The 24,017-nt window shown below is 43.8% G+C and overlaps 1 protein-coding gene across 1 annotated transcript in view; it reads right to left on the bottom strand.

Moving 5' to 3' along the window:
• LOC126184689 (galanin receptor 2a-like) overlaps positions 1-24,017 on the bottom strand; it is a 442,192-nt gene that overhangs the window by 113,228 nt on the left and 304,947 nt on the right. Inside the window, exon 3 of the mRNA XM_049927183.1 lies at positions 22,307-22,711. Within this exon, the coding sequence (XP_049783140.1) occupies positions 22,307-22,686 (380 nt within the window). The 5' untranslated portion in view covers positions 22,687-22,711. The remainder of the gene's footprint in view (positions 1-22,306; positions 22,712-24,017) is intronic.

The raw sequence follows: 24,017 nt of genomic DNA on the forward strand, positions 1-24,017 counted from the left end.
ACAGAACACCTTGAACGACAAGAGGTAGGACGTTCATATTCACAGGACATGTACGTTAGTACGAGGTGCATTCAAGTTCTAAGGCCCCCGATTTTTTTTTCTCTGGACTGGAAAGAGATAGAAACATGCGCACTGTTTTAAAATGAGGCCGCGTTCATTGTCAATACGTCCCAGAGATGGCAGCACCGTACGGCAGATGGAATTTTACCGCCAGCGGCGAGAATGAGAACTGTTTTAAATACTTAAAATGGCGACGTTTTCCTTACTTGAACAGCGTGCAATCATTCGTTTTCTGAATTTGCGTGGTGTGAAACCAATTGAAATTCATAGACAGTTGAAGGAGACATGTGGTGATGGAGTTATGGATGTGTCGAAAGTGCGTTCGTGGGTGCGACAATTTAATGAAGGCAGAACATCGTGTGACAGCAAACCGAAACAACATCGGGTTCGCACAAGCCGGTCTGACGACATGATCGAGAAAGTGGAGAGAATTGTTTTGGGGGATCGCCGAATGACTGTTGAACAGATCGCCTCCAGAGTTGACATTTCTGTGGGTTCTGTGCACACAATCCAGCATGACGACCTGAAAATGCGAAAAGTGTCATCCAGGTGGGTGCCACGAATGCTGACGGACGACCACACGGCTGCCCGTGTGGCATGTTGCCGAGCAATGTTGGGGCGCAACGACAGCATGAATGGGACTTTCTTTTCGTCGGTTGAGACAATGGATGAGACATGGATGCAATTTTTCAATCCAGAAACAAAGCGCCAGTCAGCTCAATGGAAGCACACAGATTCACCGCCACCAAAAAAATTTCGGGTAACCGCCAGTGCTGAAAAAATGATGGTGTCCATGTTCTGGGACAGCGAGGGCGTAATCCTTACCCATTGCGTTCCAAAGGGCACTACGGTAACAGGTGCATCCTACGAAAATATTTTGAAGAACAAATTCCCTCCTGCACTGCAACAAAAACGTCCGGGAAGGGCTGCGCGTGTGCTGTTTCACCAAGAAAACGCACCCGCACATCGAGCTAACGTTACGCAACAGTTTCTTCGTGATAACAACTTTGAAGTGATTCCTCATGCTCCCTACTCACCTGACCTGGCTCCTAGTGACTTTTGGCTTTTTACAACAATGAAGACACTCTCCGTGGCCGCACATTCACCAGCTGTGCTGCTATTGCCTCAGCGATTTTCCAGTGGTCAAAACAGACTCCTAAAGAAGCCTTCGCCGCTGCCATGGAATCATGGCGTCAGCGTTGTGAAAAATGTGTACGTCTGCAGGGCGATTACGTTGAGAAGTAAAGCCAGTTTCATCGATTTCGGGTGAGTAGTTAATTAGAAAAGAAATCGGAGGCCTTAGAACTTGAATGTACCTCGTATGTTCTGCAGAAATGATTAGCACTGCAGTCACCTCGGTTCAGCATGTGTCCTGCTTCTTAGTAGGCACAGGATCCGCCATTGGCACTGATAACTTGTTCCATGCCTCTGCAGCTCGTGGTCTAGTGGCTAGCGTTGCTGCATTTGGATCACGAACTCTGGGATTCGATTCCCGGCCGGGTCGGGAATTTTCTCCGCCCGAGGACTGGGTGTTCGTGCTATCCTGGTCATTTCATCGTCATTCGGGGAAGCTGTGAGACAGAACAGTGAAAAGATTGGAAATTTGTATGAACACTGTTGACTTCGCAGTTGAGCGCCCCACAAGCCAATCATCATCATCATCATCATCATCATCATTATCATTGTTCCATACGTGATGGCATCGACGCGTGTAGGGTGTGAATGGTGTGCCGTGATATAGCCATTTATGCTGCATTCACATGGTTCTGAAGTTCATCTGTGGTGGTTGGCATTGGGTCCTTTCGCCATACCCCACACATTTTCGATTAGTGACAAGTATGGTGTGCCAGAGCAAAAGGCTGACATCTTGTGAAATCAAGAAGGCATGTGCTCGTACAGTAGCGTGTAGTCGTGCATTGTCTTGCTTAAAAATGGCGTCTGGGATGCTGTGCAGAAAGGGTATGAATACGGTTTGCAGGATGTCATTAACGCAGGTCACACTGGCCACAGTGCCCTGGACACGCACGGACTGTGATTTGTGGTTGTACCCAACAGCACCCCACACCATAAGGCTCTGAGTTGGCGCTGTTAGTCTTGTGCGAATGCAGTCACTATGATGCCGCTCTCCTTGTCTGTGGCGAACCAAAACGCGGCCATCATTTTCAAACAAACAGAACCTGGATTCGTCAGAGAACACTATTTGATGCCATTCCTGTCTCCAGTTACGTCGTTCCATACGCCATTGCCGTCTAGCATGTTTCTGCACATTCGCCAAAGGTATGGCAGAGTAGTGGACGCCGTACACGTAACCCGTGCTGTAATAAACGGCGACAGACTGTCACCCGTGAAGTGAACGATGTGTTACTCGTAAACTGCTGCGCCAGTTCCGACGAGGACGCAGATCTGTCCTGAAATGCAATTCGAATGAGGTGTCGATCTTCTTGGGGGGGGGGGGGGGAGGGGGTGCGTGGGCGGGGTAGGGGGGGCGGGGGCGGGAGATGGTCTGGGTGGTGCGACATGGCTACTCTTGTTGTGTTCTATGGCCTTCCATGAACCATTCTGCACACACCCGTTGCACTGCCGAAACACTTCATCCCATATGAGCAGCGGGCCGTTGTGACCGAGCGGTTCTAGGCACTTGAGTCCGGAACCGCGCTGCTGCTACGGTCGCAGGTTCGAATCCTGCCTCGGGCATGGTTGGTTCAAATGGCTCTGAGCACTATGGGACTGAACATCTGAAGTCATGAGTCCCCTCGAACTTAGAACTAATTAAACCTAACTAACCTAAGGACATCACACACATCCGTGCCATGGATGTGTGTGATGTCCTTAGGTTAGTTAGGTTTAAATAGTTATACGTTCTAGGGGACTGATGACCTCAGAAGTTAAGTCCCATAGTGCTCAGAGCCATTTGAACCACACGAGCAGCAGTTTCCCGGGTTGATCCATTACATTCTCTCATGCCAATAATGCGCCCTGCTTCAAACTCACTGACGGTACGATTCGCGCATGCGTCTGCGTGGCATTCTGCGCATCTGCTCAAGTCACTCTGATGCATTAGGTTCAGTTTACAGCGACAACAAGAGCCGCAGGCACATTTTACCGGTAGGTGGTGTTGTGCTGCGATATCGATGTTGACCTTGAACCCGCGGGCCGATATGGTTCAAATCCTAATCGTTTCTGCAGACCATACTAATGTACATATCCTGTGAATACGAACGTCCTGTCCTAGTCTTTCAAGGTGTTCTGTTTTTTCTTTCTGAAAATGAGTGTGTTTGCAGGAGGCGGTATGGTATTATTTTTACTGTGGCGTCAGTAAAAATAAAGTAAAAGAAACACCTTATGTCACTGTTGTCAAACATAAAATGCCTTAATACTATTAAATAATTTTAGCACAATGTCTATACTCATGTTACATGCTGCTATGTGAAGTGCACACTGTATGCACTCCACATAGCAGCGTGGAATCTGAATACAGACCGTGAACTAAGATTATTTAACTGTTTTAATACATTTTACTTTTCACAAAAGTGAAATAAATTGGGTCTTTATTTTATTTTTATTGATGGCACGGTAAAAATAATACCATAAAAGTTGCAGAAAATAATTTTTTGTTGTCTGATGATCATCTTTTCTATCCAACCTTGTGGCGGTTACAGGTATATTTTATCAGTAGCGCTTGGTGGTTCATAAATATGCCTTTCTTCAAATATTCACAAGTTATGGAGAACCGCTTGAACAAAATTTCGCAGTTTAACGGAATTCAGCAACTTAACATTAGATAGGGGTTTCAAGTATGATTTTCACATTAAATACAGATTAGACATAGTAACAATGGACAAACACAATTGCCGTAAGGAGCTAGACATAATAACTCAAATAGTAAAAAATAATGGACACCAAGAATCTGTAGTTACAAAACTGAATAAGAAAATCTAGAAAGGCATAAACATAAAAAATCTGAACCAGAAGTAAAGCATTTAACACCACACAAATCCAGTGGCACACAACGCTCACCAAAACATGCACACCAACAGCACCGCTACTCACAACAAGCACACGACACTAAAACTCAGCATACAAGCTGGTACACACTTACAAATGAAAACAAACTGGTAAACGAAGTTGGCAACATACTTAAGAAAAATGAACAAAACTAACTTACCAAAGTAATAGCTCAATACAGACATGTTTAAGAAGGAAGATGGCACTGCATATATAAAAAAAGTTCTAGTATTTACCAAATTCAGGATAACAGCTGTGATGTCATTTAGTTATAAAAGACTAGCAGAACATTTGAAATAAGTTTTAAAGAACATAAAAGAGCATGGAAATACCACACCAGCTTTCAACATTTGCAGAATACCTCCGACAAGGAAACCAGCACCCTTTCACAACAGAAAAAGATATTAAAACAATAAGATTCAGTAACAAGAAACATCTCTTAACATTATAAGAAAGCTGTTAAATTCAAACGGCAGTCACAGAAAAGAAACACATAATAAACGCCAAACAAACATTAGCAGCCAAACGTTATTTAATGAAATAAAACATATAGTAGATAAACAGCAACCCCCTAGCCACCACAAAAATAATATTACAGACATAAACACAAACACACGTACACACTCACGCACACTCACACAAGTTAGGACATAACGCACCACCCCCTATTGCTTATTTAAAAGAAGTAGTGCGTATACTCTTCCACAACTACCAAAATAAAACAAAAGACGATCGCATCCCGCATCATCAAAACAAAGTAAATGAAAAGGAAAACATATTTCACGTCAGTGAAGTGCAGTTTATAAAAATGGAACACATATGTGTAGAAGAATATTAGGAATGAAGTAGGAAACAAGAAAACCTTGAGAAATAATAATAATGTAAGATTTTATTAGTAGTAATTTAAAACATGAGAACTGTTTACGATCGTGGCAAACAGATTTGTAAGAAAAACCATATTGTTACAGTGGCAACCGAAGATGCTTTAAAATAAACCGAAACGCGTATGTCTGTATAGGACTTTTATGATTGTCACATAGGACGGTTTGTAGCCTATGTTACTTGTGTAACTGTGACTGCGGAAAAGAGGCCGAAAAACGAAGAAGACAGCTGTTTTGCTCACTGGTGAAGCTTGTGAATAGTTTTCTTCGGCATGATTTACCATAGGAGACTAAACATCTACAGTCACATAAGGGGGCATGCACTGATGTCGATACTACGGTACGCTCTGTAATTGAAGGTTATTCTCATTTGACTGCATCGGTTTTAAAGAATCGCAGCTTAAGGTGGCAGTACTGAATAAACTAAGTAGGACACATGTAAATTTGCTGTTTACTGTCGTAAGCAATAATATTTCTGAATGGCTGTAAAATGAACCTAATTTCACAACCAGTTGCAGTTCTACAATCTGACTATCATCGTCGCGAATTGTGTAGAACACGAGTGTGTTTGATTTCTGTGTTTAATTTTCATAGTAACCACAACAAATTACAACACTTTTTTACTCTTCCTGGCTGGATTCTGTAAGAATTAACATTCCGTATATGAAAGATTTCCTCCGGTTTTAAACTTCGATCTGACACCAATTTCATGCTTCTTATTCGACCTCCACTCATTGCGACATCTTTAGTGTAGTTTATAACTTCTGAATATTTTGAGGCGAGAACAGATGTAACCGTTCCTTGTTTCTGGAAAGTGGTTGCAGTGGATTATCTTCGCTGTTCTGTGAATTGTCACCTTGTTCAAAACGTTCTAGATGATATTACACATTGACGTAATGGTATATTTCATCAGGAATAACACCAGGTTTTTGCCTTTTGCCTTTTCTAAATACACTCCTGGAAATGGAAAAAAGAACACATTGACACCGGTGTGTCAGACCCACCATACTTGCTCCGGACACTGCGAGAGGGCTGTACAAGCAATGATCACACGCACGGCACAGCGGACACACCAGGAACCGCGGTGTTGGCCGTCGAATGGCGCTAGCTGCGCAGCATTTGTGCACCGCCGCCGTCAGTGTCAGCCAGTTTGCCGTGGCATACGGAGCTCCATCGCAGTCTTTAACACTGGTAGCATGCCGCGACAGCGTGGACGTGAACCGTATGTGCAGTTGACGGACTTTGAGCGAGGGCGTATAGTGGGCATGCGGGAGGCCGGGTGGACGTACCGCCGAATTGCTCAACACGTGGGACGTGGGGTCTCCACAGGACATCGATGTTGTCGCCAGTGGTCGGCGGAAGGTGCACGTGCCCGTCGACCTGGGACCGTAGGATCCTACGCAGTGCCGTAGGGGACCGCACCGCCACTTCCCAGCAAATTAGGGACACTGTTGCTCCTGGGGTATCGGCGAGGACCATTCGCAACCGTCTCCATGAAGCTGGGCTACGGTCCCGCACACCGTTAGGCCGTCTTCCGCTCACGCCCCAACATCGTGCAGCCCGCCTCCAGTGGTGTCGCGACAGGCGTGAATGGAGGGACGAATGGAGACGTGTCGTCTTCAGCGATGAGAGTCGCTTCTGCCTTGGTGCCAATGATGGTCGTATGCGTGTTTGGCGCCGTGCAGGTGAGCGCCACAATCAGGACTGCATACGACCGAGGCACACAGGGCCAACACCCGGCATCATGGTGTGGGGAGCGATCTCCTACACTGGCCGTACACCACTGGTGATCGTCGAGGGGACACTGAATAGTGCACGGTACATCCAAACCGTCATCGAACCCATCGTTCTACCATTCCTAGACCGGCAAGGGAACTTGCTGTTCCAACAGGACAATGCACGTCCGCATGTATCCCGTGCCATCCAACGTGCTCTAGAAGGTGTAAGTCAACTACCCTGGCCAGCAAGATCTCCGGATCTGTCCCCCATTGAGCATGTTTGGGACTGGATGAAGCGTCGTCTCACGCGGTCTGCACGTCCAGCACGAACGCTGGTCCAACTGAGGTGCCAGGTGGAAATGGCATGGCAAGCCGTTCCACAGGACTACATCCAGAATCTCTACGATCGTCTCCATGGGCGAATAGCAGCCTGCATTGCTGCGAAAGGTGGATATACACTGTACTAGTGCCGACATTGTGCATGCTCTGTTGCCTGTGTCTATGTGCCTGTGGTTCTGTCAGTGTGATCATGTGATGTATCTGACCCCAGGAATGTGTCAATAAAGTTTCCCCTTCCTGGGACAATGAATTCACGGTGTTCTTATTTCAATTTCCAGGAGTGTATTTTTGTATGTGGTACTTTAATACATACACACATAAGTGAGATGTTTGTTTTCTCTCTGCGTCAAAAACTTCGCACAAACATGTCACAAACTTTATGACCTAATGTTTTCTGCATGGTCGTAAGTGCATCACAATATGGACTACCGTTGTCGGTATAGACTAACTGTTCTGCATGCATTTGTCCTCACTTCAACATCTGACCTGCTGCCCAGGGGAAAATAAGCATTAATGGCTTGCTCTTGACACACATACACACATATGTGGAAGTACCAACCGACCAAAAGTGTATGACTTGTAATAGCTACAATATTTGGTCTGCAAATGATGTAAATACTGATGTAATATTATTCAGTACACTGTCCTCAGGCACCAATAGAAATATCTGCACCTACCTGTTACAAAATGGCTCTGAGCACTATGGGACTCAACTGCTGAGGTCATTAGTCCCCTAGAACTTAGAACTAGTTAAACCTAACTAACCTAAGGACATCACACACATCCATGCCCGAGGCAGGATTCGAACCTGCGACCGTAGCGGTCTTGCGGTTCCAGGCTGCAGCGCCTTTAACCGCACGGCCACTTCGGCCGGCTACCTGTTACACTCTGTATATATAAAACAAAGTACATGTGCAGGGTCTCTTCATAAACCCCTGCATGTATTTTAACCAAATTTAGCACAGAAACGGCAGGTCTCACGATTATCAGCTCTGTGTGATTTATAAACGCTTAGCTCCAATAGGAGTGGAGATATGGGGATATTTTTTCAGACCCTGGCATAAGGGCTGTCCTGCACAACATGCATGTCGTGTGGCAACCGTTTCAGCCTGCCAAAATCAACCTGCTTTGCAAGGCAACCTGCATGTCAGGGGCAAGAAACAGTTTTATGGGCTCCCTCGTGTAAGCTGCTCTGAGCGACAAGTGTGTTGCGTGGGAGTAGTATCGGCCTGCTTTATCAACCTGTTTTGCATGGTGGCCTGCAGGTCAAGGGCTAATAAATGTTTTAAAGCCCCTGAAATATAGTTTGCCCTGCATGACATACATGTTGTGGGAGCAGAACTGGCCTTATCGAACTGTACAACATGGGCTACATGTGCTGATGAGCATGGCCGGGATCAGGTTGTTATGGATAGAGGAGCAGATGGACAGATCGTAGTGGAGGAGGAAATGGACAGGGAGAGAGGAGGAAGGGGAGATGCATGAGGCAGGTGGAAAAAGAAGAGTGGGATGTAGAGATGGAAAGAGAGGGGGGGAGGAGGATATCATCAAAGGGAGGGGAGGAAGAAATGGTCAGTGAGAAAGGTTGGAAGAAATGGACAAAGAGGAGGGGAGGAGGAGATGAAGGGACAGAGAGAGTGGGAAGGAGATGAAAGACAGATAGAGGTGGGAGGATGAGGTGGACAAAGGTAGGAAGTGGTAGACACAGAGAGGGGTAGATGAGGTGTATTAAATATATGTGTCGAATGCATGCGCTGGTGAAATCGCGGGGAAAAGGTTATTTATCCGATAAGGACTGACAGATCGAAGGAACAAGGAGGTGAGTTTAGCGACCTGAAACCATTTTCTGAAGACCCCATGTGAAGGGATACAGTTGGAGAGGAAAATACTACTGTAACACCGCTTGGGAATGACGAGGTATCCCATGTTCTGAAATAGTGTCATATATTCATATATTTATACTTATGACTCTATGAACGTAATGTCAAACGAGATATTGTTTTGTCGGCAAAATATCGCCCCCACTAATAGAAGACTTTGGAAGCAGTACTAACTGATAAAATTAGAATAAGACAGAATGGAAAAAATATGAATGTGGTAAAGGAACAGGGAGTCTACGTAAGTCCTCGTTGCAATAGACGTGGAATGAATCTAAGAATCGGCGAACGGTGTCAGCCATGTTGTGTCGCAGCTAATCGCCATCCCAGGCCTTCCATCTACCGGTGGGGAGTGTGTAGCAAGTAGCTGGAGCCTTTCGGGAGAGAAACTACTTTTGCGCTCGTTTTCCTTACCACTGAACTGCTCTGTGCTTAGTTACACATCTCAGTCATCCAAACGGCCTCACAGTACCACACAATATGCAAACCGACCACTGAGTAGACAGAGGGTTCGATCCGCCAGACAGTAAAGCTCCTAACTGACAAGCATGAACTTTGCAACCTCTTGTGACCAACAGGCACAAGGAGGACAGAGGGCTTGAACTTAGAGAAAGTCTACAAGTACTTCATAAGAGCACACGGACGCATCTGCTTCGACCGCAAGGAAACTACACCACAGTGTTTCGCTTCCACTAAATATCCATCCTGAAGATAACACAATTAAACTTTATGAGGAGTCCATCAATAGGCATATAATTTAGTAGGCTTCTGGACGGAGTAGAAGCGGATGTACTCTGTCTCCAGGGACAATATATGTGTGGTCGAAAAATCTCAGGGCTCCCGAGACATTACATGACAGTTACAGCGGACAAAGACGCAAAGACTGCAATACTAATAACAAACACGACTTTCACGGTAACAAAGGTTACACAGCACATAGCCACAACTGAAATCACTCGCGGTCGCGATACAGGGGTTATGACATCGATGTACCCACAGTATTCGTACAACATTGGACCTTTCGCAGATCTAATCACAGATGTTGCTCAGTTTTATGTAGGGAGAAGATTACTTATACTCACAGACATTAACGACCACCCTACGCTCTGGTATGCTGTAGTACAGATACTAGAGGATAAATAATAGTTGACATCGTAAATGAGTGCAACCTCTTTGTATTAAACAAGGCAGGCAAGGCATTAACATTTTGTGGTAACGCTAAATGAGTCAGTAATGTAAGCATATCACTAGCAAACAAAAACTCACTAGCTCACATAAAAAATGGGAAGTGCTTGACAAAGCAACACACGATGACCACAATGCCATAATCATTCACACTGACACATACATGAACACACACACTGCGACCTCACAATATCAGCAATTACTTCTACGTAGGCCCAATTGAAAACACAGGTTTTAACAGACTTACTCCAAAGAGCGCAGTCAGCAGCCATTCCACAAGCGAACGCCGTGGTCTACACAGCTGACATGACTATGGAAAGACTCACGTGACAAAAGAAGATACTACCAAAGAGCCAAGACAGCACAAGCCAGAATTGAACCGTATCGTGACACGGAACAAAAATACAAAAAAGAGCTAAATAGAGCAAGACAAGACCGTTGGGACAAGTTTGTTAAAGTACAACGACAAGACAGCATATGTGAAAAGCAGTTTAAGTTACAGACAGAACGAATTAAGACGCCAACAGTTCTGTCAACATTAAAAGGGCAGACTGTACAATGACATGGGGCGGGCGATGCCTGACAGAGTATCTGATGAGCAAGCTCCTCCCTGATGACGAGCAAACACACGATCATTAACACTATATCAGTCTATGTGACCAAGTGAACAGTTTTTACTCAAATGACGGAGTTACCATCCGTTTCACCCATGAAGAGGTAGCGCTAGCGATAACTAGGCTTAAAAACAGAAAGGTGTCCGGCTCGGATGGAATACGTTCGGAAACTCTAAAAAATACTATCACATAGATTACCCCCCCCCCCTTTTTAATGGAAATGCTAAATGGTTCGTTACTACAAGGAAGAGTCTCTGCTCTTTGGAAAACAGCCAACGTGGTCATTACTAAGAAATCAGAGGAGAGGGATCCAACTGATCCCAAAACATACAGGCCAATCTGCCTCCTAAACACATTAGCAACGGTACGTGGGTGGCTCCTCTGCAGTCGACTACAGTCACACAGGCAGCTTTATGGGCTAATTTCACAGCGGTATGGTTTTAGGGCAAAGATCAGTCGACGATGCAGTCAACCTTGCTTTTGAAGTAATATACAGGTCAAACGATAAATACGAGGGTTGTCCAAAAAATAAGTTCCGATCGGTCGTGAAATGGACACCACAGCGAAAACCCGATGAAGGTTTCCTCAGGTGTGTTGGGTAGTGTCTCTAGTACGACCGTCGACCGCCTTAAGACGCTCTTCTCAGTTGTGAGCGCACTGTGACCGAGTAAAGGTGCCTAGAACAACGATGTCTCCCGCCAAGTAGGAGGGGCCGCTGAGAGGCTTCGCCTTAATGAATGCAGCCCACCTAACACAACTGCCACGCACTTCCTTCTTCATGGCAATTCTCAGCCGCGCTCTACAGGGGCAGTGAAGGTGCTCCTGCAGCCTTTTTGATGGGAAGTGTTCGATCACCCACAACACAGCCCTAATTGGCTTGTCCTGAGTATCATCTCTGTTCATATGAAACGCTGGATACGAAGACAACACTTGGGCGCAAGCTACTCGCTATAGACCAGCGTAGAGAATTATCGGAAAGCAAAAGCGGCTGCCTTCTATGACGATGGTGTTGGAAAATCGGTATAACGTTTCGACAAATGTCTAAGTCGGAGCGGCGACTATGTAAAGAAGTATCTGGAAAGTGTAGCTAACTCTTGCAAATAAAATGTTTGTGATTTTCACTGTGGTTTCCATTTAGCAACCGATCGGAACTTCCTTTCTGGACAACCCTAGTATCTAGTTGCAATTTTAACCGACATCCCAGGTGCTTTAGATAACATTTGGTGACCTGAGTTGTTCGCTTTGTTGAGGGAGATGCAACTACCAGCTGTCCTGTACAATAGCTTAATAGATAACTGCAAAAATAAGACAGCAGAGTGGGAAGCAGGACACCAGAAAGTAGTATGTGGGTGATAGGGCAAACGGAGTAACCAGTACTTACTTATTAGTCATTGTATCAGTGAACTTATGAGTACACTTAGAAAACAAAATTACACAACTTCTCTTAAGCATAAGTAACTCAGAATAACGGCAAACAGAACAGTATGTCTATTACTCAAAGAGGCATTAAAACGGAACACAATTATTCAACTGGATAGCATTAACACTAAGAAGAAAAAAGCAACACGACATTTCGGAATACATATTGACGAACGACTTACTTTTGTACACATCAGAATGACAAATGATAAAGCGGCGAAACGAATGCACGATCTTGCAAGACTACCTTGAGGACACTACGAATTTATCACAAAGCTCTCTTTGAACCCGTAGCATACTGTGCAGCAAATGCATGGGGTACCACCTGTGTCTAGTGACCTATAGAAACACAGTGAGTCGAGAAAAGAGCAGCATACTAATCAGAATGTCGAGCGATTTTGGCACCACACCAGCAGAAGCCTTGTGTGTGGTTCTGCGGACTTGGTCCAATGTCGTCAATGTCAGCCAGAGAGCAGCGGCATACTGGGTTACGACGGGCGGACAACAAGTTGCGTGAGATAACAGGGGTAAAAATTGTAGACCTGCATCAACTAAACAGCTGGCGCCTTGACATTTAGGAATGGGAGTGGAAGACGACCGACAAAGGCCGTCGTGCTTTCTCCTTCTTCCCCAATTCACGGGAACGACTGAAGTTGAAGAATGCGGATCCGAGCCGTGGCATGGTTTACTTTTTGTCCAGCCACGGCCCGTACCAGCACATCTGAACCGTATGGGTCTCATCCAGAGGGCTACCTGCGCTTGCGGACGTATGGGTCACCTGAACGCGTGGCATTACATTACAACAGCCTGACACACGGAAGACCTGTAACAGAAAACGATGACTTAAAGAAATGTTACGCGACCCAGACAAATGGTGTGCTCAAGGCACCATCGCTGATAAGGTTTCAAGAACACTGCATGAAGCCTACAGACAAGAATATTCATACTGCCGATCTGGAACCGGCACACGACAACAGAATCCTTGGGAGGACACAAATTCAGATGGAGACACAGACATTAATATAGAAGAAGGCACAGAAAATGACAAAAACACAATAACATCAGATACAGATAGACTCATAACGTATGTAGCGTAACGCCTAAAATACATAAACATGGTGATAAGAAATGCAGACATAGCACGTGCTATGTCAAGTTTCTAAACTGCGCCGGCCGTTGTGGGCGAGAGGTTCTAGGCGCTTCAGTCCGGAGCCGCGAGACTGCTACGGTCCCAGGTTCGAATCCTGCCTCGGGCATGGATGTGTGTGATGTCCTTAGGTTAGTAAGGTTTAAGTAGTTCTAAGTTCTAGGGGACTGATGACCTCAGATGTTAAGTCCCACAGTGCTCAGAGCCATTTGAACCATTTTCTAACCTGCACTTTAAACATGATACCTAAACAGTGTAAAGGGTAATGACTAACGTAAACAATGAGGAAATCATTGCATATAAAGAATACGCTAAAGGGGAGGCGAGGCTCGAATTTTAAGTTCCGAGGCTCCCCTGCCAACTATGGCATCGGTTAAGGAAAACAGACCATGCTCAAAAACATACAACATAACAGCACAGATGCAACATGCAGAATTGAGTCTAGATACAGTAACACAAAATAGTGCAATGAATATGCCCTATATAAAAACTTAAAATATGTAATAAGTAGTACTAATTCGCAGAGAGTAGAAACAAATACACACAGAATCGCTCATGATGTATTTCATTTAGTAATACACTGCACAAAAAGGTACCACTTTTTCGAAGCCCCGTAATTTTCGGCCATTGCGACGGATAAATTTCATGTGGGGTGTAAAGTGGATTTATGATGTCATATTAGCACCAAATTTCACCATGATTCTGCCCAACACCACTTGATGGAAAATCGTCACACCACCTCTCATCCACATTTTACCTCTTCTTTTGACGCCTCTGCGAGGGATGTCAGAACCGCGACGCCCAGCGTTGACATCAGGGTTTTCTTATGGGTGTCTGGAACCATTTTACTGCTACGGTCGCAGGTTCGAATCCTGGCTTGGGCATGGATGTGTGTGATGTCCTTAGGTTAGTTAAGTTTAAGTAGTTCTAAGTGTAGGAGACTGATGACCTCAGATGTTAAGTCCCATAGTGCTTACAGCCATTTGATCCATTTTCTTATGGGTAGCTGAAGAAAACTTTTCAGACATACCGTCGCTGAGAATCGACACAAAATCCCTCAGGAGGTAGCATAAAAGGCATCAGTAAAACCATTCCTCCCCTGGGGCGCTGATTCCCGGCGAAAACGACAGTTCGCAGTGCGACGAGTATCAGGACGACGTTCTTGACAATAGTCCACACTGCTAACACTCCGCGGCCGATTCAGCGCTTGTCTGACGCCATCGTGGGACTGCAACCGCACTGAACGTGATCTGAACCGTTTTGCCTGTAGTGCAACCGCACTATTTGCTCTGATATACAGAGTGGGAACACTAGGAATTGATCAAAACCATTCGACGCAATTTGAAGGTGATCCGAAGCAGCAAAGGGGGTTTACGCTTTTCCAGCACTCCTGCTTCACGCCATCCTGTGGCGTTATCAGTGAGGGATGCAACGTTGACGTGTGCGTGAGTAAAATGGCAAAGGGTTTTTCTAAGACCCGCCAGTTCGTGACACTCTCTGTGACACACAAGCACCTTTGTTGAGAACGTTAAAAATGTATCTGTGAGAGATATTGACATCCGGTCCGTTGAATGGCGCTGTCTGCTGCTCTACCACCTGATGGTAGGCAACCCCTCTGACACCCCTTAGGTGTAAATTTTACACTGTAAAACGATAAACTGGTAGCAAAGATCGCACGAATTCCTTTTATTCCATGATTACCGGTTTCGGCGAAACTAAAGCCACCATCACCGGATCTAGGGAGGACATAAAACACTATAAAAGTGGGCTTCGATTCCACTTGTAAAACATGTATACATATAAATTTAGTTACATACCTTAGGACACATACAGGTTACAACATCAAGGCAAACAATGGCGATATTAATAGTTGCCTATAACACGCAGGCCTTACAGAATTGTCGTAAGGCGTCCAAGAGAGATGACATTATAAATGTTAAGCGTCTCCATCACATACAAGCGCAAGCTATGTACTATCGCAACTCCAGCTCTGTTCTTACACTACAGGCCGAGTCGCGAGATGGCACTAGGTGTCGCTAATAGTTCCAACCTGTATGGCAGAGCAAAATTTGCGGTCGCACTACACCCCAAAGGAGTCAAATAACGTTCAAAGGGGTTGCAGCCCCACTATATCCTCAGAGTAGGGTCGAGTCGAGTCGTACGGACTGGGGGGGGGGGGGGGGGTGGAAGGGGTGTCAACAGTGTCGAACGTTGTCAAGAACGTCGTTCTGTTGCTAATTGCAATGTGAACTGTTGTTTTCGACCGCGGGAAACTACGCTCCAAGGGAAGGGGTGGTTTAAGAACGTTCAACATCGCAGCGCGTCAGCAACCGTTGGTTAATATATTAAAAAACTAGAAACCCGCCTCGATTGCGAAAAAAGCACCTAGTGTTAACCTAGTGGTTTTTTGACTTTGTACATATGTACTGTTTGAGTTTTCCTTTTTTTTCGTTTATAAATGTATAGCTATGGTGTTCTTTTAATCATTGACTAAGGTCTTCTTAAGCACTTGTGGGTTTTATTGTTCTGAAGAAGGTGTAGTTATCTACGCCGAAACCTAGGTTAACACTAGGTGCTTTTTTTCGCAATCGAGGCGGGTTTCTAGTTTTTTAATATAAAAAGGGGTGGTTTCATTGACGCCCTTTATGCGACCATCTGAGAGCTCTTTGTCACGAGTCTGTGCGGCGGCGTGTCTTAAACGTATTCCTTGGCCACTCATAAGAAAACCGCGTAATTTCAACGCTGGGCGTCGAGGTTCTTACCTCCATCGCAGAGACGTCAAAAGAAGGGGCGGTGACGACCTTCCAATCGTGCGACATGTCCACGATGGCATCGGGCAACATTGTGGTGAAATTGGGTCACTACCATACCCTACGATTCACTGAACTACGGAGCTGTGGCCTTTTTGTCGCATATGTCGACCCTTGCTTTTTGAACTGTCGCCGAGCCCGAGGGTGACGTCGCAGATCGCCACGCTTTTGCAGCATTACAGAGGAAGGTTGTAGGCACCTTTCAGACAAATTTCAAACTTATGCGTGACGATGGTAGACAGTTACGGAATTTCGAAAAAGTGATACTTTTCAGCGCATTGCATAAGAGTATATAATTTTATGTAGTACTTCAGGTGATATACGCTCGGTATATCTGCCGAGGACCTCTCAGCTGGAATAGCAACAACACGAACCATAATTTTTATGTTATATTTTGCTTTAACACTAAAAGAAAGTCTCCAGATCCTCCCTTTCCTGTCTTTCCATTGTTTTCTTTTAAATTACTTCCATTTATTATTTTACACCCTCCGATTGCTTCAACTAATTTAATTTTCTTTGCAAGTCATTGTTATTACTCTCATTTTCATTGGTCGAAGCAATCATTGCTAGTAATGTGGAACAATGTATTATTGCATGTAAAATTGTAAAATGTACGGCCTGCATTTAAAATATTAGGTAGCAGGTTTTTTAATGTGTAATAAATAAAATGAATTGAAACGATACTTTCGCGCAATTTCTTGATGGCAGAGGCGCTAGGATCAAGTACCCTGATTTACGTGCGTAAATGGGAGCGCTCTAGCCATTGCAGGTGTTTTCTGATAGAATCAATTAAATCCGTCTAGCAGAAACTTGAATAAGTAGAATTCTAACCGCGGTAGCGGGAGTCCTTGTTTCCCTAAACCTTGGCCATTAACTGACAGACCACAACTCTCTGGGATGACCATACTTGTAAGGCCAAAACAAATCGTAACAACTTGACGTTTAGGGGAATTTTCTTCAGTGATATTGAATAAATGAATGTCAATACACTATATCAACTTTTATGACATTTCTCCCCTCTATGAATTATCTCCTTTGGCTAATTTTTCAGTAATGTATGGGCAAAGTAAAACTAGCCCGAAAAATCTTTTGTGCGCCTTAAGGTGGGCAACCCAGCTGACCAGATCTGATATAAGTTCGGATGCCTATCTTAAGGTGCACGAAATACTTTCCTCTCCAGTTTTATTTTGCCGACGTTGAATTAGGGACGCGACCGGCTTTAACGATCTCCTGCCGGTGTCTGGTAAGCAGCCCAGCTCACTTACCTGTTCGGTAAGTTTTTAACTGCTTGTTCTACTGTTTCTCACATATTTACGCATTAGATTTACTGAATACGAAACCTAACATCTAACCTTCTCATAACGGAACAATGCATTTCCTCATACTCAAAAACAAATGTAAATTATGTATAGACGATTTACACCTGAAAATGGACATACAGGGTGCGGAATGCATCGTGCAACTTAATAAAACACGAAAAACTTTGTAACTGAAGGCGTTTTTATTCAAACTGTCTTTGCGAAAGTGTTCTTCAAAACTTACATTGAACGATTAAACTTTCATTATACACGGAATTGATGTCCATTATCAAGATTGGTATGAGGTGTGGAGCATACGAGCACGAATACACTGTGTTCATCATTTTAGTTAGAACTGACAATTTTAAGAGGAAAAACATAAACTAAATTATATTGCAGTGGTATGGAGGTTTTGTCTTACTGAAAGGAAGACAAACGTATGATTAAACAAACAACAGAATATGCGGAGTACACGAGGAATCACAATAAAATAAATATACTCACGGAATAATGGAGGTATAGAATGGAACAGATAGCGTGGAAAGAGCTGAAGAAATGTGAGGCGTAAGTGAAATTTAAGAGACAGGCATACTGCAGAAAATTCACAATTTTGTGCTTTTAATTTCTATTTATGAGGTTGTTCTAAGAAGAAGGGACAGAAGAATCGATTAACACGATGTGAAAAACAGTTTTTCGGTTCTCTTGATAGCAATATGTTACTCAACTTATTAAAAGAGTTGGGACTACATGACAAACAACAGTAATAATTAAAGCAACTTTAACGAAAAAATATTAAAAGCAAAAATTAAGAGAGAACTGTTACAAAATTTTGAAATAAAAGCAGGAGAGAGCTAAGGAGACGGCTTGTCGCCCCTGTTTTTTAAGTGTGCATTAGAAAAAATGGTTAGAAAATAGAGGAAGGCCACAAATACTAAGGAATATGCGGGATGAATAATAACGGAATAAGTAAAGAAATCTTTGACTTACTAAATAATTACAAGTCCAAAACCATGTGGCTGAGAGAAGTAGGAAGACACACCGAAAATGTGGGTGTCGAAATTGACGCAATAAAAACAGAACACTGTAAAGAAGCAGTAAAAAAGGTAGACTTTCGAGACAGGAAAAAAAAACAAGAACTGGAAGAAAGTGAACACAAGAAGAGAACGGGAAACATTATGGAAGAATGAAAGAAGTGTGGTCTAAAAAGACGGCAGTTGAAAGTAAAGAAGCAGAAACAATGCTGATTTGTCGTACCCTCAAAAGGGCTATTCGAAATTATAAAATAATAACAATAAGGAGATCACTGTGTTTTCCTAAGGCAGTGTGCCTAGTGCGTTAATACGAGGGGCATCCAAAAAAGCGTTATCCACAATTTACCCTGTTGAAATAATTTTATTGACAATGTATAATGCTTCTGTTAGTTTTCTGCACTGTCGCTCTGTGTTTCTAAGCAGTTTTGGTAATGTGACACATGTTTTTCCAAACCATTGTTGTAACATGTTGAATTCTAAGTTCGTAACTATCTGATCACTGTCGACGTGATTTCATCATCAGTGTTAAAGTCCTTGTCTCCAAGATCACCTCTGGATTGGGGGAACATATGAAAATCTCTTGGGACAAGCTCAGGTGAATATGGAGGATGCGAGAACACTTCCCAGGAGAATCTTTCGAGCCAACGTCGAACCATGTGAATGTTCATACAGCCTTTTTCAGGCCGGTATTACACTATCAGATTTCTTTGTCAAAGATTTGATCAAATATTCGTAAAATATATTTGACAAAGATCTTTGTTGTGGCGCTAAAAAGGGGTATTACACTGTCATCATATTTTTCGTCAAAGATCAAGATGGCTGACAACAACAACTTGTTATTAACCGCAGCAGTTGCATGTACCACAATTGCACTGTGTGCACATGTGGAAGAGAAGTGGGGGAAAAGGAGGAAACGTACCTGGGTGAAGCCGTGAGTTTTACGACGACACGATAAAAGCATTCAACAAAACTTGTTACGTGAGCTTATAGTGGAGGAGATCAAGTCGTACATCAATTACTTAAGAATGGATGAGCATAAATCTTTGTATGTACTCAGTGAAATGTATCCTCATATCACAAAACACAATACTCACTTAAGAACTGCTATATATGCAGAAGACAGGCTCACTGTAACACTCTGATTCCTTGCTACAGGAGAGAGTTAGGTTAGGTTGGGTTAGGTTAGGTCTCCAATCGTCTTAATCTGTTTTTGTATTCAGGATGCCTCAAGTTGTAAAGCGCCTCATCAGCTTTTATTTATTTAATTTTGTAGTTGTTGGTACACACCAATTGTATTTACTGGCAATTTTTATAAAAACACTACAGATGATAGAACGCTGCAGCGATGCTAGTGCTCCACGTGGTAACATGTCACATTGCAGTGAACAGAAGACAAGCGACTTCTTTGATCAAATCTACAGCGAGGCCCTAGATTTGATCGAATATTGGACGACATTTGACAAAGTTCCCTATTACACTGGCCTCTCGGAGAGAGGGTTGGCCGGTATTACACTATCAAATTTCTTTGTCAAAAATCTTTGTCCAATATCTTTGTCAAAGATATTTGATGGTGTAATAGGGAACTTTGTCAAATGTCGTCCAATATTTGATCAAATCTAGGGCCTCGCTGCAGATTTTATCAAAGAAGTCGCTTGTCTTCTGTTCACTGCAATGTGATATGTTACCACATGGAGTGCTAGCATCGCTGCATTCTGTCGTCTGTAGTGTTTTTAAAAACATTACCGGTAAATACAATTGGTGTGTGCCGACAACTACAAAATTAATAGAGATGTATGAAGCTGATGAGGCGCCTTACAACGTGAGGCACGCTGAATACAAAAATGGATTACGAAGATTGGAGACCTGACCTGACCTAACCTAACCTAACCCTCTTCTGTAGCAAGGAATCGGAGTGTTACAGTGAGCCTGTCTTCTGCAGATGTAGCAGTTCTTAAATGAATATTGTGCTTTGTAATATGAGGATACACTTCATTCAGCACACACAGAAATGTATGCTCATCCATTCTTAAGTAATTGATGTACGACTTGATGTCCTCCACTATAAGCTCACGTAAAAAGTTTCGTTGAATGCTTTTATCGTGTCGTCGTGAAACCCACGGTTTCACCCAGGTACGTTTCCTTTTTTTTCCCCGCTTCTCTTCCGCATGTGCACACAGTGCAATTGTGGTACATGCAACTGCTGCGGTTAATAACAAGTTGTTGTTGTCAGCCATCTTGAACTTTGACGAAAAATATGGTGACAGTGTAATACCCCTTCTAGCGCTACGTCAAAGATCTTTGTTAAATATATTTGACGGAATATTTGATCATATCTTTGATCAAATCTTTGACAAAGAAATTTGATAGTGTAATACCGGCCTCATGGACAGAAGTTAGCTCCGGGTGGATATCAACCATGGAGATAAGAATAGAGGGAGACGCCGTGACGTCACAGCTGTGAAGCTATGTGAAGCCGAGGGTAGCCATCTCAATCCGACCAAAACATTGCTGCTGTAAGCTTGTGTGCATAGGCTTGTCGCTCGATTTTGGAAGGATTTTGCGCTATTATGGTGACTTGTGTGGTGTTCGGATGTACGAATCGTTCTGATTGTGATGCGAAATCGAAGAGAATAACATTTCATGTGTAACTTGTCTCGTTAAGTGTGATTTTACAACTTCATTGTGAATCAACGTGTGCTACATCGGTACTTGTACTATAGCGTGTTTTTCTGCTGTTTGATTTTAGATTTCCTAAAAATGAAAGTCGGAAAGCTCTGTGGGAGAATGCCGTGAGGAGGAAGAATTGGCGTGCGTCTAAATGGAGCACTATATGTTCTCAGCATTTCCGAGAAGAGGACATAGACCGAACTTCCCTTTCAACAGTAAGGCTCCGAGAAAATGCTGTACCATCAGTTTTCCCTACACACCCAAAACATTTGCAAAAGGTATGTTAATTCAAAGAATTAAATTCTTAGTTTTCAAGTTCACGTTTCAGTATAATACGTACGTATCGTCGATAATCGAAGTGTTGAGTAACTCACTTTGTCTTTATCATGTACCAAATTAAAAGCTAACACTACATTAACTGGCGTAAAGTATAGGCCTAAACAGGACACTGTGTAGATTTGGCATTCTGTGTACCGTATTTCAGTAAATATTGGTGGTAATGAACAGTGTTTCCCAGTAGTGTAACGTAACTGAAATGTCCCAGTACGTATTACAAACAAGATGTATTTATGGGGCTTTGGAGGGAGGGTATAGCTAACTTAGTTTTCAGTTTCTATTATTTAGTTTGTGATACACGTTTATTACTGAATTAACAAAATTGTATCCTTTACATTGAAGGCTAGCTATTCGTTATATTACATTAAAAACTATTTTTAATAAGAAGAAACGCGGAATTTCGCCTTTACGAGATTTTATTTTAAACAAAAACTTTGAAACAACCAATCTGATGACGTTACATGCGTATATTGTGCAATTAGCGACTGTAATACACGCAGCGCTATAGCACACTGGCAATGTTTTGGTCAGAGTGTCATGGCAGCGAGCCACGCCCCCATGGCTTCAAAACGTAGTACGGCTGGGATACGTAGCGCCATCTCCCCTTATTCCTAGCTCCATGATATTAACAGTGGATTGTTTATCGCTACGCACAAGCGGACACACTTTTCAGTGGTAACTCCTTGCTAACTGGCAACGTACTGCGGTATGCACTGTAAGCCGATGTGAGCGTTGTCGATCGATACCAGTCGAACTCGGCGACCCTCACATGTTACGGGTACAGTTTATTTTGCAGATAAATAGAACAGGGAAATTTAGTTATTGGACGACCCAGGTAGTTTTTATTCTCGTGTAGCGGGCAGACGACAGCGTTTCAGCGTGGAACAGAAATTGCGCGGAGCGAGGTGCGGGGACTGGCCTTTCGATGGTGACGGCGGCGAGGTTGAGCACGGAGGCGGCGGCGGACAGCGAAGCGGCGTACTCGGCGGCGCGGCAGACGGCGCCCGCCGCGTCCCAGCTGGCCACGAAGTACTGCAGCAGGTCGAGCGGCGCGTGCAGCAGCAGCAGCAGCAGGTCGGCCGCCGCCAGCGACGCCAGGAACAGCGACGTGGCGCTGCGCCGCGACGCCGCCAGCACCAGCGCGTTGCCCGCCACGCCGCACACGAGCGCCGCCGCGTGCCAGCCCACGATGTGGAAGAACAGCGAGTTCAGCTTCCACGGCTTGAGCATCTCGGCCGGGTCAGCCATGCACACGGTGGCCGCCGGCTTGCCGGGGCAGGACGCGTTCCACGCGCCCATCTGCCCCGCTCACGGCTGCGCCGCTCTGCACACATCCGCACCCGCACCACATTACTCACATCTAGCCACTTTCCAAATTTACTCGTATGACCGACTATCGACACTATAGTTTCGATACCCGTAGTGTCGGTATCGATACCTCGTATTCCATAATTTTGTAGTATGGGAAGAAATACACTGATAGAAAAAAATTGCAGCACCAAAATATAATTAAAGTAAAGTAATGAAATTTCGGGAATGCATTTGTCTAGGTAACATTAACCCTTAACCCGAAACATCTCTGAAATGTACGTAACTAGAAACATGCATTCTCTCAAATGGTTCAAATGGCTCTGAGCACTAAGGGACTTAACATCTGAGGTCATCAGTCCAAAATGGTTCAAATGGCTCTGAGCACTATAGGACTTAACTTCTGAGGTCATCAGCCCCCTAGAACTTAGAACTACTTAAACCTAACTAGCCTAAGGACATCACACACATCCATGCCCGAGGCAGGATTCGAACCTGCGACCGTAGCGGTCGCACAGTTCCAGACTGAAGCGCCTAGAACCGCTCGGCCACTCCGGCCGGCACGGTCTCTCAGACCACCAAATATTTTATGTCACAGAACTCCACATAAGTTGACAGAAATCAAGTAAATAGTCAATTAATTCATGTTATAAGTAAATTTAATACTTTTCAGCCCATATAAACACTTTTTCGTTTAAATTATATAAAATAAACACGAAATATCACAGGTACGTGCAGTCAATCAGTCTCAGATTTCATATGATTTTAATCACTGTTATACCAGACAATATATTACTAAATATAAATAAAATATCCCAGAAAATGTAAAAAAAAGATAATAATGAAATGAACTGAAATATTAAATCATATCTCTTTTGCACAGTCGACACACATCTTTCTGCTGCATTCCAGGCAAACTGGGTGACCACATTTGATGCACTTATACGCCGTTTTCCTCTTCTTGGACGCAGGGCACTTCATACAAGTCTTCCTTTTGTCCATTCTATCACTTGGTATGCCTTCGCTTGGTAGCTGAATGTCTCCCAGAACTTTGTGGATAATTTACTTGATATTTATAGGTAAATTTTGAATTTCCAGGCACCTTCTTGGATGTGGCTCTATCAGCTCCACGGCCAGACTTTTACTGAATTTGAGACGAGTTAGCATGGGGTTTTCTCTGTAGCACAAATACAGAACTGTTCACGCAACTGATGTTAACAAGTATGTAAGACTGCCATTGCCCAGCGCCTTGTACGTTTGTTTCACGAATAATTGGCACATTTTATGTCGAGAAAATGTACTCCAGATTTCGTTGCATTGTA

This window comes from Schistocerca cancellata, chromosome 4 (assembly GCF_023864275.1).
Source record: "Schistocerca cancellata isolate TAMUIC-IGC-003103 chromosome 4, iqSchCanc2.1, whole genome shotgun sequence".
NCBI classification, from domain to species: domain Eukaryota; kingdom Metazoa; phylum Arthropoda; class Insecta; order Orthoptera; family Acrididae; genus Schistocerca; species Schistocerca cancellata.